This window comes from Ostrinia furnacalis, unplaced genomic scaffold (assembly GCF_004193835.3).
Source record: "Ostrinia furnacalis isolate ACB-3 unplaced genomic scaffold, ASM419383v2 OfSCF7233, whole genome shotgun sequence".
NCBI classification, from domain to species: Eukaryota; Metazoa; Arthropoda; class Insecta; order Lepidoptera; family Crambidae; genus Ostrinia; species Ostrinia furnacalis.
In genome coordinates this window covers 174,617-186,473 of record NW_021137472.1, presented here as the reverse complement: position 1 = coordinate 186,473, position 11,857 = coordinate 174,617, and the positions used below count along the sequence as shown (strand labels likewise).

The window sequence follows — 11,857 nt, the reverse complement described above, 5'->3', positions numbered from 1 at the left end:
TCCTAAGCGTGGTGTATTGTGGTGCTATTGTAGTTGTTTATAAATAAATGAATAATGGTCGGTCGTACATTTTTTTTAAGATACATAATGGTATTATTTTTATTTAATANATCTTACACTATATTGAATCATATGTGTAACGAAGGATTATAAGGTTAATGAGAATTCTGAATATAGCGAGGATAAGACTAAGACAGCTTTATCCCAGAGTAACATACTCTCCCATCAGTTCTAAATAAATACTTAAATAAGTTAGTCTTAGGAAAACTAATATTTACGATATTGTAGTTGCTTTCACAGTTAATACAAATATCTACATGACCCTTGTTTGGTTCTAGGACGGCGACGCTTTCGAAGTGATGCCCATTGACTACCAATCTGTCTTCTACGGCTGTTCCATCTTCGACCTGATCTGGATCACAATCACCAGCACAGACCAAGAATTCAGGAAAAATCACATGGAACACCTCAAAAACGTATATCATGAGTCCATGAAGGAGTTTTTAAAACTTTTCAACATTGACGTTGAACAATATTACCCGAGAGCAGAATTTGAAAGGCTTTACAAAGAGAAGCTTCCTCTTGGTCTGATGTTTGCACTGTGGTTTCTTCCAGGGCATTTGACGAACAATGATGATATTTTAAACAAAGATTTTTCTGCGTCGAGCTTCAAAAAGAGTGATGTGTTCGAAACAAGGATTCGGGGTATCGTAGACGATTACATAAAATGGGGCTATGTATAATAATCTTTATTTTTATACCAAAATTTTCACCATCATTTTTATGTCAATAATAGTCTGAAGAAATCTTTATTAATTAATGACTGTATAATGTATGGATTTTAAGACTTGTTACTGGTTCATTTATTAAATAAACAGCTACTACAAAATGTTGAGAATTATTCACCATTCACCATCCTTTGCTAATAATAAACTAATTTCTACCGGCCAATCCTGGTCATTCGATCATCATGGTCTATCCTGTCAATATAAAATATTAACAGATTGTGAGGATGGATGTACAGTCACGGAATGAAAAGGTTCGTCAGTTTTCAAATTGATTCCTTCAACGAATCGCGAGCACATATTACCTTTTGAAACTATGTTACAGAATAATCTCGAGTTATAGAAAATAATCTTTAACACTTCTTCAGTAAAGTTCAAAATTATTCAGATCAAAGTTGTTTGACGATTTATCTTGTCAAGAAGATTATTATGATTGATAAACTAAAACCTTCTTGTTGGTTCAACCTGTCATTATCTATTAAATAAAAAAAAATACATTTTGTAACATTGCACTGATGGGATAGAAAAATAAACAAGCAAAACCTTATTCGTTAGCAAACGTCATATTTATTTAAATGTTAGTAGCACTGTTTCTTGCACGGTTATGTTGGCAGGTTTGACTATTCCAGTGCAAGCGAAAACCGACACTAAGGTGACGAACCTTTTCATTCCGCGACTGTACAAGGGGCATGTCAAATGTTTTAGATACTCTTACTTTTTTAAAACTATCTAACATGGAAATTGAAAAATATTAATTACTCGTAAGCAGAATTTGAGATCTTTTCTCTATAATATTAGTAGATCTAATGTTGTTATAATCCAGATATGAAGGGGTGAGTGGACAAAGGTGTTATCTGACAAAACTGAATAATTGACTTTTTTGCATGAACATAGGTTTTAAGTGATGATAAAATCGACTAATGAGCTCAAAACACGCAATTTTGTTACGTGTCAAACCTTAACAAAGGTGTTATCTGACAAGCATTCATACATTTCAGGATTCAAATGTGGTACGAGCAGATTCACATTTTCAAACACTCATAACTCATTTTGTTAGTTAAGACCTTTGTCCACTCAGCCCTTCATAATAATATATGAAATAAATAGATTCCCAATATGTTTTTAAAGATCAAAGATAAAGATAAGTTAAAATATAAAAATACGATTATGTTAGGCGACAAGCTACAATCACAGATAATATACACAATGGTTGGTCTCCAATGGATCGATGGGGATCGAACTAGAGTTCCTCGAAAGTAGAATCAACTTATTCTGTGGTAATCAGCAGTCTGACACTGACACCGTACATTGCCCTAAGCGTCAGACTCAGACCCCCTTTGGAAATTTTCTAAACATCTAAGGGTCCTTTCATTAGTTTTGCTGGATCCCGTAAAACTGATCTATTGAGTGAACTACAAAGACAACTGTGTGTTGAAGTTCGAATTCAATATTCCCTCAGAGCGGTTTTTTGAGAGACACTGCCAAGGAGATGTTCGTGTGAATGTTAAAATACATAAACTACTAAAGGGGATCCTGTAAAAACAGTTCTTGCAAAAAACGGTGTCTTCGTGGGAATAAGCCCTAATACTTATTCTGTGCTAATACTGCTATTTGGTCCAGGAGTTCTGACGTTTACGTCATAGGCCACCTAGTAGTAGTGTAAATAGTTGTGTTAAACACCAACACACGTGTGTGGCGAATTATTGGATTTAACAATTGGTTTGTCGTAAAAATATCGATTAGTGTGTCGAATTTTGAACAAAAGATGATTGTTAGATGCAAAAATACACAATTTTTACGTCTATTCTTCAGTATTTTAAGACTTTTATCTGACACACAATCTACACTTGCTTGAAGTCATAAATACCTAATAATCCAAAATTTGAAATCTTTTAATAACAAACCATTCTATCTTCTATTTCGAAAAATTCTTAGATACCTATAGGTACCAATAAACTCACGTAATTATTACAATATTCACCAATTTAAGTCATCTTGTGGTATTTATGATACCTCTTGTTTAAAAAAAACATTAGAAAAAATATTTGTACAGAATTGTGATATCTCGTAATTAGGGCACATTTATGGCTACATAATAAATACAAAAGTAATATTTTATGTTTATTTTACGTAATGCATAGCATAGAAAATGTCTTTTCGTGTCTTGATGCTTAACACATGAGCACGACTTCTGTGTTCGACGTCCATGTCGTCCATATTTTGCAGATGCAGTAAGTAATCATGTTGTCGATAGATTAAATTCTCTGCGTTGTTCGCTGAATTTGCCATTTAAGCAAAGAATGTCCCAAAAAGACCATGCTGAACTTAAAAAAAAAAGATATAATATGTATGAATGAACATCAAGACAAAAACGATGATACCTATAGAAGCCTTTTTTCTAGATGGTCATCCATAACTTTGTCTTTTCCTTAAGTTTGGCACGGCTTTTCATGACACCCATACTCATTTATTAGCTAGACAAAAACCCATTTTATGAGGTATACGGTTAATATCCTTTTTTTTTTGTCGCGGAGGAAATGCTTTGCGCACCGTCACCACTGCCGGGGGACAGGATGGTGTGTGGGACTCCCGGCGCCCTGAAAAGGGCGCTGCTCCATCCTGAAAAGGACGGGGTATACCCACTAAAACCTCCGCGGCGTTCCGTCATCGCCCGAGTGGGGGTGTCGCGAGTATCCGGCCGTAGCCTTAGACTTCCGCGACACCACCGGCGACAGCCCGCCTACACGGCGGACCCTGACGGGAATGGCCCGAAACGCCAAGCCGTTCCCGTCAGACGGAGGTGGCAGGGGTGCCCCCGCACCCCCGTACGGTTAATATCCTGGTGCTAAAGTATTTATTATATTTTTTATTGTGATATTGAGAGAACAGCCAAACCACCCCTTACACTTTCCCTATATTTTCGTTATTTTATTTTTTTTCCAATCTAATGTGACTTTGCATTATTTATGTTTTAGATTAGAAATATTGCACTAAACTATGACATGTACATCAAGAAAGCAAGATATCCTGCCCCCTAAATTACAAGAAGCAATAAAATCAATTATTAAAAATGAAGATTTTATAGCTTTTAATATAAATATGTAAAGAAAATTGAAACACGCATAGGTTACGTTGGTGTTTATAGAGAAATAAACATAAAAGGAGATAACAAAAATGGTAGTAAAATACTCCAGTTATTTACCAAGACTAAACCGGATGATGTTTATATTGTAACAAATTCGTTTGATAAAGCATTTTCGACGCCCTATGCATACAAGAAAGAGACTTTTATGTACTCTGAATTTAGCAAAACTATCAATGAGGTGCAAGAAGAAGCCAACATACCTGTCAGAGAGCGATATACACTTGCTAAGAGCTATGCTAGTACAGATTCAGACACAATCATACTGGAGAACTTAACAACAAAAGGTTTCGAAGTTATTCCACAACAGGAAGTGATAACACTAAAATTTGCAGAATTAGCAATAAAGAGTTTGGCAAAATTCCATAGTTTAGCATTCATACTTAAAGAAAAACGTACAAAATTCTTCGAGAATTTGGTAAAAATGATGAAACAATCTATGTTTTATGGTACGAAACAGTATAATAATTTTCTGGAAACTAAAAGCCAAATAGGTATAAATTGTCTGAATCCAGAACTGAGAACGAAGATGCAAGAATTCGTGCTGACTACATTTGACAAATACGAAAAGTATACTCAAGATCCGAAGGACACATGGACCCTGGTGCATGGAGATTACAAAACCAGTAATATTATGATCCAACTCCAAGTAAATATTTTACGACAAATCATTTAGTAACCTAATCGTATTAAACTATAATTATTAATCCTAAGTGTCATTTATCAAATCTTGAGCGAGATTGTTTCGAACATAAGTTTCACACGCACAACATTGCTGGTGCAGGTAGTAAAATAAATTGTTTTTTATTTTTAGGATGGCGAAGTATTTGACGTGATGCCTGTTGACTTTCAATTTTCCTACTACGGCTGTTCCATCTATGACCTAATGTTTTTTATATTTTCTTGCACCGATCAAGAATTTAGGAAAAGTCACATGGAACACCTTAAAAATCTGTATCACACAACTATGCAGCAGTTTTTAAGCCTATTCAACATGGACGTTGAAGAATATTACCCGAGAGCAGAATTTGAAAGGCTTTTTAAAGAGAGACTGGATCTTGGCCTAATGTTGTCACTGTTTATACTTCCCATGCTATTCAATGTACAAGATGTATCGACAGCAAAACAGAATAAATTGCTCTGTAAAAGGATGCGTGGTATCGCGGACGATTTCATACAATGGGGCTACCTATAGAGAAAAATATATTTTTGTGATTAAATAAATCCTAAGCGTGGTGTATTGTGGTGCTATTGTAGTTGTTTATAAATAAATGAATAATGGTCGGTCGTACATTTTTTTTAAGATACATAATGGTATTATTTTTATTTAATATTTTATGAAACTTTAGTATCGTCAGCCAGTATAATGTGAGTACCACATTACTGTAACGATATTGCTTGCTAATTACCTTTATCATCATCATCATAAATCAGCCATTGAATTCCACTTCTGAACTATTGTAAACACTAAATCACCGTAATTAACTAATTAATTAAAACTTTTTAGTTGATACCTTCTGGTCAATATTTTCCTATAAATACTTTTTGAAAGCAGCTAGCTGCCATAGACATTCAGCCCTTCGGTAGTCTAAGACAGTGTTGTGAATATATTTTTACCCATTACACTTTGCAGCGCAGTCGGTAGGAGGAGTGTTCTAAGGAGGACCTTTGGGCATCATGCCAGTCCAGCTTCCATCACAAGGGAAACCAAGGAGTTTTAGAGTGTAAGTAAAAACATGCAGTTATTTAACTTTTTTTAAATGAGGAAGTCTAGAAATGTCAGAGCGCGTTGCTCATTGAGATAAAAGAAGACAATTCGTCGCCTATGCTGCAAAGGTGCGAACACCTTACAAGTGGTCAAATTACACAGAATGGAGCAATTCTTTAGGTACTATAATAATATGTCGTTTTTTGCTCTCCTGTATAATTTCACAAAAAAGGTTCGCACCTACGGCATTGGCGACGAATTGTGATGAAGCAATAAGCTGGTCAATCCAGATTATAAAGATATTCTACTTTCCATCATCGAGACTAAAGTAACTAAAGTGTTGGCTTGGAAACTCTGGAAAAATTCATGACCTTGTTAGGACTACGAAACCCTAAAAGCAGTCTTCTTTCGTTTATTTCAAATACCAAAGAAAAATTTGAAGAACATGTTATTTGATGGACAAAAAAATAAATAATTATCACTTTTTTGTGTTTTACAGAAAAATGACGTCAAGTCAACAAGAAGTGCTTCAGTCATCCAAATTACAAGAAATGATTGAAACTATAATTAAGAATGAAAATTTCATACATCATCATATACATATCAAGCCAATAAAAGTGAAAAATAGCTACGTTGGTGTTTATAGACAAATAAATATAAGAGGAGAGAACAAAACGGGTAAAAAGGAACTGCACTTATTTACTAAAACCATGCCTCATAAAGATTACGTTGAAACAAAAGGATTCGATGAAATGTTTTCAATAACATATGCATATAGTAAAGAGGCTTTTATGTATTCTGAATTTAGCAAAACTATCAATGAACTGCAAGAAGAAGTCAACATACCTGTCAGAGAGAGATATACGCTTGCTAAGAGTTATGCTAGCACAGATTCAGACACCATAATATTTGAGAACTTAACAACTAAAGGATTCGAAATGTATCCACCACAAGAAGTGATAACACTAAAGTTCGCAGAGCTAGCAATCAAGAGTTTGGCAAAGTTCCACAGTTTTGCCTTCATACTCAAAGAAAAGCGTATAAAATTCTTTGAGGATTTAGTAAAAATCATGAAACAACCATTCTTTTACGATACGAAATCGTATAATAAAGTTTTGGAGACCAAAAGCCAAATAGGTATAAATTGCCTGAATCCAGAACTGACGAAAAGGATGCAAGAATACGTGCTGACGACATTTGACAAATACGTAAAGTATATTCAAGATCCAAAGGACACGTGGACTCTGGTGCATGGAGATTACAAAACCAGTAATATTATGGTCCAACTCAAGGTAAATATTTTACGACAAATCTTTTCAGTAATTTTCTGGGTTGCATCATCTTAGGTACTTTAAGTTTAACAAACGTCAGTCAAGCTCCATACCTAAAACACTTTAATGGTAACCGGTAACCGGTTATGGTTAATGTTACGGTTAACGTCAAGTGGTGCAACTCAGCCTAAATAATACTAAGCTGTTGCTTTTATTACATAATATGATTTTATATTTTAAAATAAAATATTTTTTTATCTCCTAGGTGAAGTAAAAATAACCATAAACAGGGCTAAACATAATAATAAGATAATAATTTACTTGAATTTTAACAATCTGTTAACTACTTACTGTGTTCTTGACCGGACTTTTTGTTGGGAACATAAGTTTCACATGCACAAAATTGAGATTAGATAATCAAAATAATCTAATGTATATTTTCAGGATGGTGACGTCTTCAATGTGATGCCCGTTGACTATCAACTTTCCTTCTATGGCTGCCCTATCTTTGACCTGATGTTATTTATGTTTTCTTGCACCGATCAAGAATTCAGGAAAAATCACATAGAATACCTCAAAAATCTGTATCACATATCTATGCAGCAGTTTTTAAGCCTTTTCAACATGGACGTTGAAGATTATTACCCGAGAGCAGAATTTGAAAGGATTTACAAAGAGAGATTTGATCTTGGCCTAACGTTAGCACTCTTTATGCTTCCGATACAATTTAATGAAGACGATGCATCGACGTCGAATCAGAATCATGTGCTCTGCGAAAGAATTCGTGGAGTCGTGGACGATTACATACAATGGGGCTACCTATGAAGAAAAATAATTATAATTTATATTTTATTGTTACTGAAATCATTAACGCGATGTGTTGTGGTACTATTGTGTTAATTTTTAAATAAATGAATAATGGGCATAAAAAAGTTTTTTGAATTGGATAATTTTAGATTACATGTCACACATAAAATTGCACTTTTCAGATATTAATTAATTGCAGATAATGATTGTGTGACTAAAATACATTGAACATGCATTCAATATTTACGTAACTACTGTGTAACTACTTTCTTAAGTCTATTTTCAAATTCAAATTTTTTATTGCAAATGTCATAAATACGATAGTCAATACCATCAAAAATTAACTTCAATTAAAAATTATTAATGTAAGTAATTATAAATTATTAACAAGTGCTATTAATAAATTCCATGCAAAGTAGTGTATTTTATAACTAGAAAAAAATCTTTACCTAGGTACTTAAAAAACAAGAAAAAATGGATTTTATCATTAGACACCTATAAACATTATGTTAAGGGTAACAAATAAANAACATTGTAATAAATAATAGATCACAGTTTTTAGAGAATGCATGCGGTGTTCCGCAAGGTAGTGTTTTGGGACCTCTACTTTTTATACTTTACATAAACGACCTTCCTGATGTAACAAATCATAGATGTACACTTTTTGCAGATGATGTTTCGGTAGTAATCCCGTCCANCAAATAAATTTGATTTATACAAAATGATCTAATATTACCTAGTTCTCAATTTGCCTCCGGTAAAATACAGAGGGTCACATTCACATACCTACTAAATGACCTGATAATTATTATAATTTCGTAGCCACCTTAAGACAGGGGTAGATGGGAAACGTTATAAATCACCACCAAAGATCAATGCAGTGCAGAAGTCGATCTGTTTGTTCCCGTGTTATTATAAATTAACTAGGTAGTTTGATTAATCTCTCGTTAATTTCAATCTTGAAGTATGTTTCAAACAAAAATATGAATTCAAGAAGCAGATAAAAAAATTTTGGGCATTATCATAGATGATAACTGTGGCTGGAAGCAGCAAATAGGAGCATTACGGGATAAATTAAACCGTTATGTATTTGTTCTGAGAAGACTGCGCTACTCTACACATCTACCTGAATGCTTGTCTGGCAGCATATCATGGATATGTCGGCTCAATTCTGAGGTATGGACTTTTGGTTTGGGGAAATTCTACTGACATGAATTTATTATTTAATTAAAAAAATGCGTAATTTGTGGTATGTCCCCTCGTCAATCCTGTGAGCCTGTCTTTAGAAAGCTACAAATATTGCCCCTACCTTGTCTACATCCTTGAGGTAACTTTGTTCTTAAAAAGTAATATTAATTTATTCAAAAAGCAAAAGGATATGGTTAACTTCAATGTTAGAGATCCTAGTCATTTAGTACAATAATATGATAGCTTACCAAAACTTAAACATTATCTTGATCAGTGTGGTATGGGCCATGTGTGTTAAGGTATACAATTCTATCCCGAACCATATTAAAAACATACCAAATTCAAGCTTCAAAAGATCGCTTGTAACATGAATGACATTGACATGAATTTTCATAGAGTTCATGACATTCATAATAATATGAGACTTATTAGGAAATTTTGACTAATTATTCTTGACATGATAATTTTAATTTAAGACTTATTTTAATTGGAAATTTCACATTAATAATTAATCTATAATTTTTTTGTTTAATTAGTTACACTATTAAATTGTAAATATTTGCATGCCATTAATAAGGTAAATCACGTGGTAGATCACCAATGAGATGGACGGACCAGTGTACCTACCATGAGTTTATGTTAGGTGTGCTCGCTAGCGAGTACGTCAAAAATCTCTATGAAGATTTTGTTTCTTGAAAGTAGCCGCTAGGGGCGCTGCACAATATGTCAAACAATTAATGTCATTTTTTTACGCAGTCGCTAGCGAGCACACCTGACATAAACTCACAGATCAAGGCCGCAACTAAGTGCTCGGTTAGCGAAAGTACCCGGAAAACTGCAGTCCGCGAGGAATGGCGCCGTATTACGAGGAACATCACTCTGAATCGTGATTCAAAATGATGACCACGACCACTCTGACAAGAGTGTACCGACTGAGAAGAAGAATAAGGTAAAACATGAGCACAGTTTATAATTAATATTATTATCCATTACCATTGTACCACCGTGTTTTAAGCAAATAAATTTATTTGGTTTCATTTCATTTCATTTCATTTATGACGACAATGCAAACACTTCCTCCTAAATTACAAGAAGCAATAGAAACAATTATTGAAAACGTGAATACAGATAACAGCCCTGTAAGTATGTATAGGGAAATCAATATTGTAGGAGAAACAAAAATTTAATTGAGGAAGTTCAGCTATTTGCTAAGTCTAAGCCTGACGTTGCATTTAACGTAGTATTTTCAGTACTAGATGCATTATAGTAAAGGGACTTTTATGTAAGTATTCTGAATTTAGCAAAACTATTAATAAAGTANAGATCCTATTCATTTACTATAATAATATGATAGCTTACCAAAACTTAAACATTATCTTGATCAGTGTGGTATGGGCCATGTGTGTTAAGGTATACAATTCTATCCCGAACCATATTAAAAACATACCAAATTCAAGCTTTAAAAGATCGCTTGTAACCTGAATGACATTGACATGAATTTTCATAGAGTTCATGACATTCATAATAATATGAGACATAATAGGAAATTTTGACTAATTATTCTTGACATGATAATTTTAATTTGAGACTTATTTTAATTGGAAATTTCACATTCATAATTAATCTATAATTTTTTTGTTTAATTAGTTACAGCTATTAAATTGTAAATAATATTTGCATGCCATTAACAAGGTAAAACATGAGCACAGTTTATAATTAATATTATTATCACCATTGTACCACCGTGTTTTAAGCAAATAAATTTATTTTATTTCATTTAATTTATGACGACAATGCAAACACTTCCTCCTAAATTACAAGAGGTAATAGAAACAATTATTATTACTGAAGATTTTGTTGGTTATAATAATACTTACAAGGCTGTTATCTGTATTAGTAAACGTGAATACAGATAACAGCCTTGTAAGTATGTATAGGGAAATCAATATTGTAGGAGAAACAAAAATGGAATTTTATTAAGGATGTTGTTGGTGCTTCTCGGGTCCTCGGGCTTCATCGACATCGATCGGCCATCATCGGCTCCGCGCGAGGCGCCGGCACACTCCGTACGTGCCCGACGCCCACTCAGCTTCACGACCGTCACCGGTGTCAGACGCGGCCCTCCCACGTAGGCGCGAACTAGCGATATAATATTTTATAATCATTACACCTATGAAATACAGTCCGCCTTTAATTTATATCTTAAGTCTAGTAAGACCCTAACAGAAGTTCAGCTATTTGCTAAGACTAAGCCTGATGACAAGGACGTTGCATTTAACGTGGTATTTTCAGTACTAGATGCATTATAGTAAAGAGACTTTTATGTATTCTGAATTTAGCAAAACTATTGATAAAGTGCAGGAAGAAGCCAACAGGCCCGTTGAAAAGAGACGCTTACTAAGAGTTGCTAAGAGAGAATCTGCTAGCACAGATTCAGACACAATCATAATGGACTTAACAGCAAAAGGCTTCGTTACCATTTCACATCAAGAAGTGAGATTTGCTGAATTAGCAATACGAACTTTGGCAAAGTTCGACAGTTTTGTTTGATCGACGTCCTAGCTAGATTGATGAGGAGAGTGGTGTGATGATCGGTACCTAGAACCTACCGGGTTATTTTGCTTTAGGTTCACGTAATTATTTTCAATAAAATATTTTTACAAAANCTTATAAAAACTTACTTAATTTTTTAAGATTCATTAACTGCTGAAGAATTTAAACACACAAAAACTGAAAGACCAAAAAAGAAAATTTTAAAAATGATTTGATTTAAATATTTTTTATCGAGGGACTCTAAAGGACGAAGCACACTTATCAACCCGAAAACGGATCGTGTACGTATCAACTCGAGGCGGTCAGTATTCTTTGTATGAATTTCCGTACTATAACGCACGCTTATCCGCACCGTAGCGTAAACGCCACGCCTCGCGACGAAAGGCGATACGTTCTTGATCCA

General features: G+C 34.1%; 3 protein-coding genes across 3 annotated transcripts; all 3 read left to right on the top strand.

Moving 5' to 3' along the window:
• Positions 1 to 338: 338 nt before the first annotated feature.
• Positions 339 to 743, top strand: LOC114363696 (uncharacterized; the record flags this gene model as incomplete). The annotated part of the gene is made up of 1 exon (XM_028319494.1): positions 339 to 743. A coding segment is annotated over one exon (405 nt), but the record flags the coding sequence as incomplete, so codon positions are not given.
• A 3,783-nt stretch (positions 744 to 4,526) lies between these two features.
• On the top strand, positions 4,527 to 5,143 carry LOC114363692 (uncharacterized). The gene is made up of 2 exons (XM_028319490.1): positions 4,527 to 4,576; positions 4,742 to 5,143. Exons 1-2 carry the CDS (start codon positions 4,562 to 4,564, stop codon positions 5,120 to 5,122), a joined length of 396 nt encoding a protein of 131 aa, XP_028175291.1. The 5' UTR covers positions 4,527 to 4,561; the 3' UTR covers positions 5,123 to 5,143.
• Positions 5,144 to 5,480: 337 nt separating this feature from the next.
• LOC114363701 (uncharacterized) lies at positions 5,481 to 7,841 on the top strand. Its single transcript, XM_028319499.1, has 3 exons — positions 5,481 to 5,651; positions 6,135 to 6,927; positions 7,351 to 7,841. Exons 1-3 carry the CDS (start codon positions 5,605 to 5,607, stop codon positions 7,729 to 7,731), a joined length of 1,221 nt encoding a protein of 406 aa, XP_028175300.1. The 5' UTR covers positions 5,481 to 5,604; the 3' UTR covers positions 7,732 to 7,841.
• Positions 7,842 to 11,857: the final 4,016 nt, after the last annotated feature.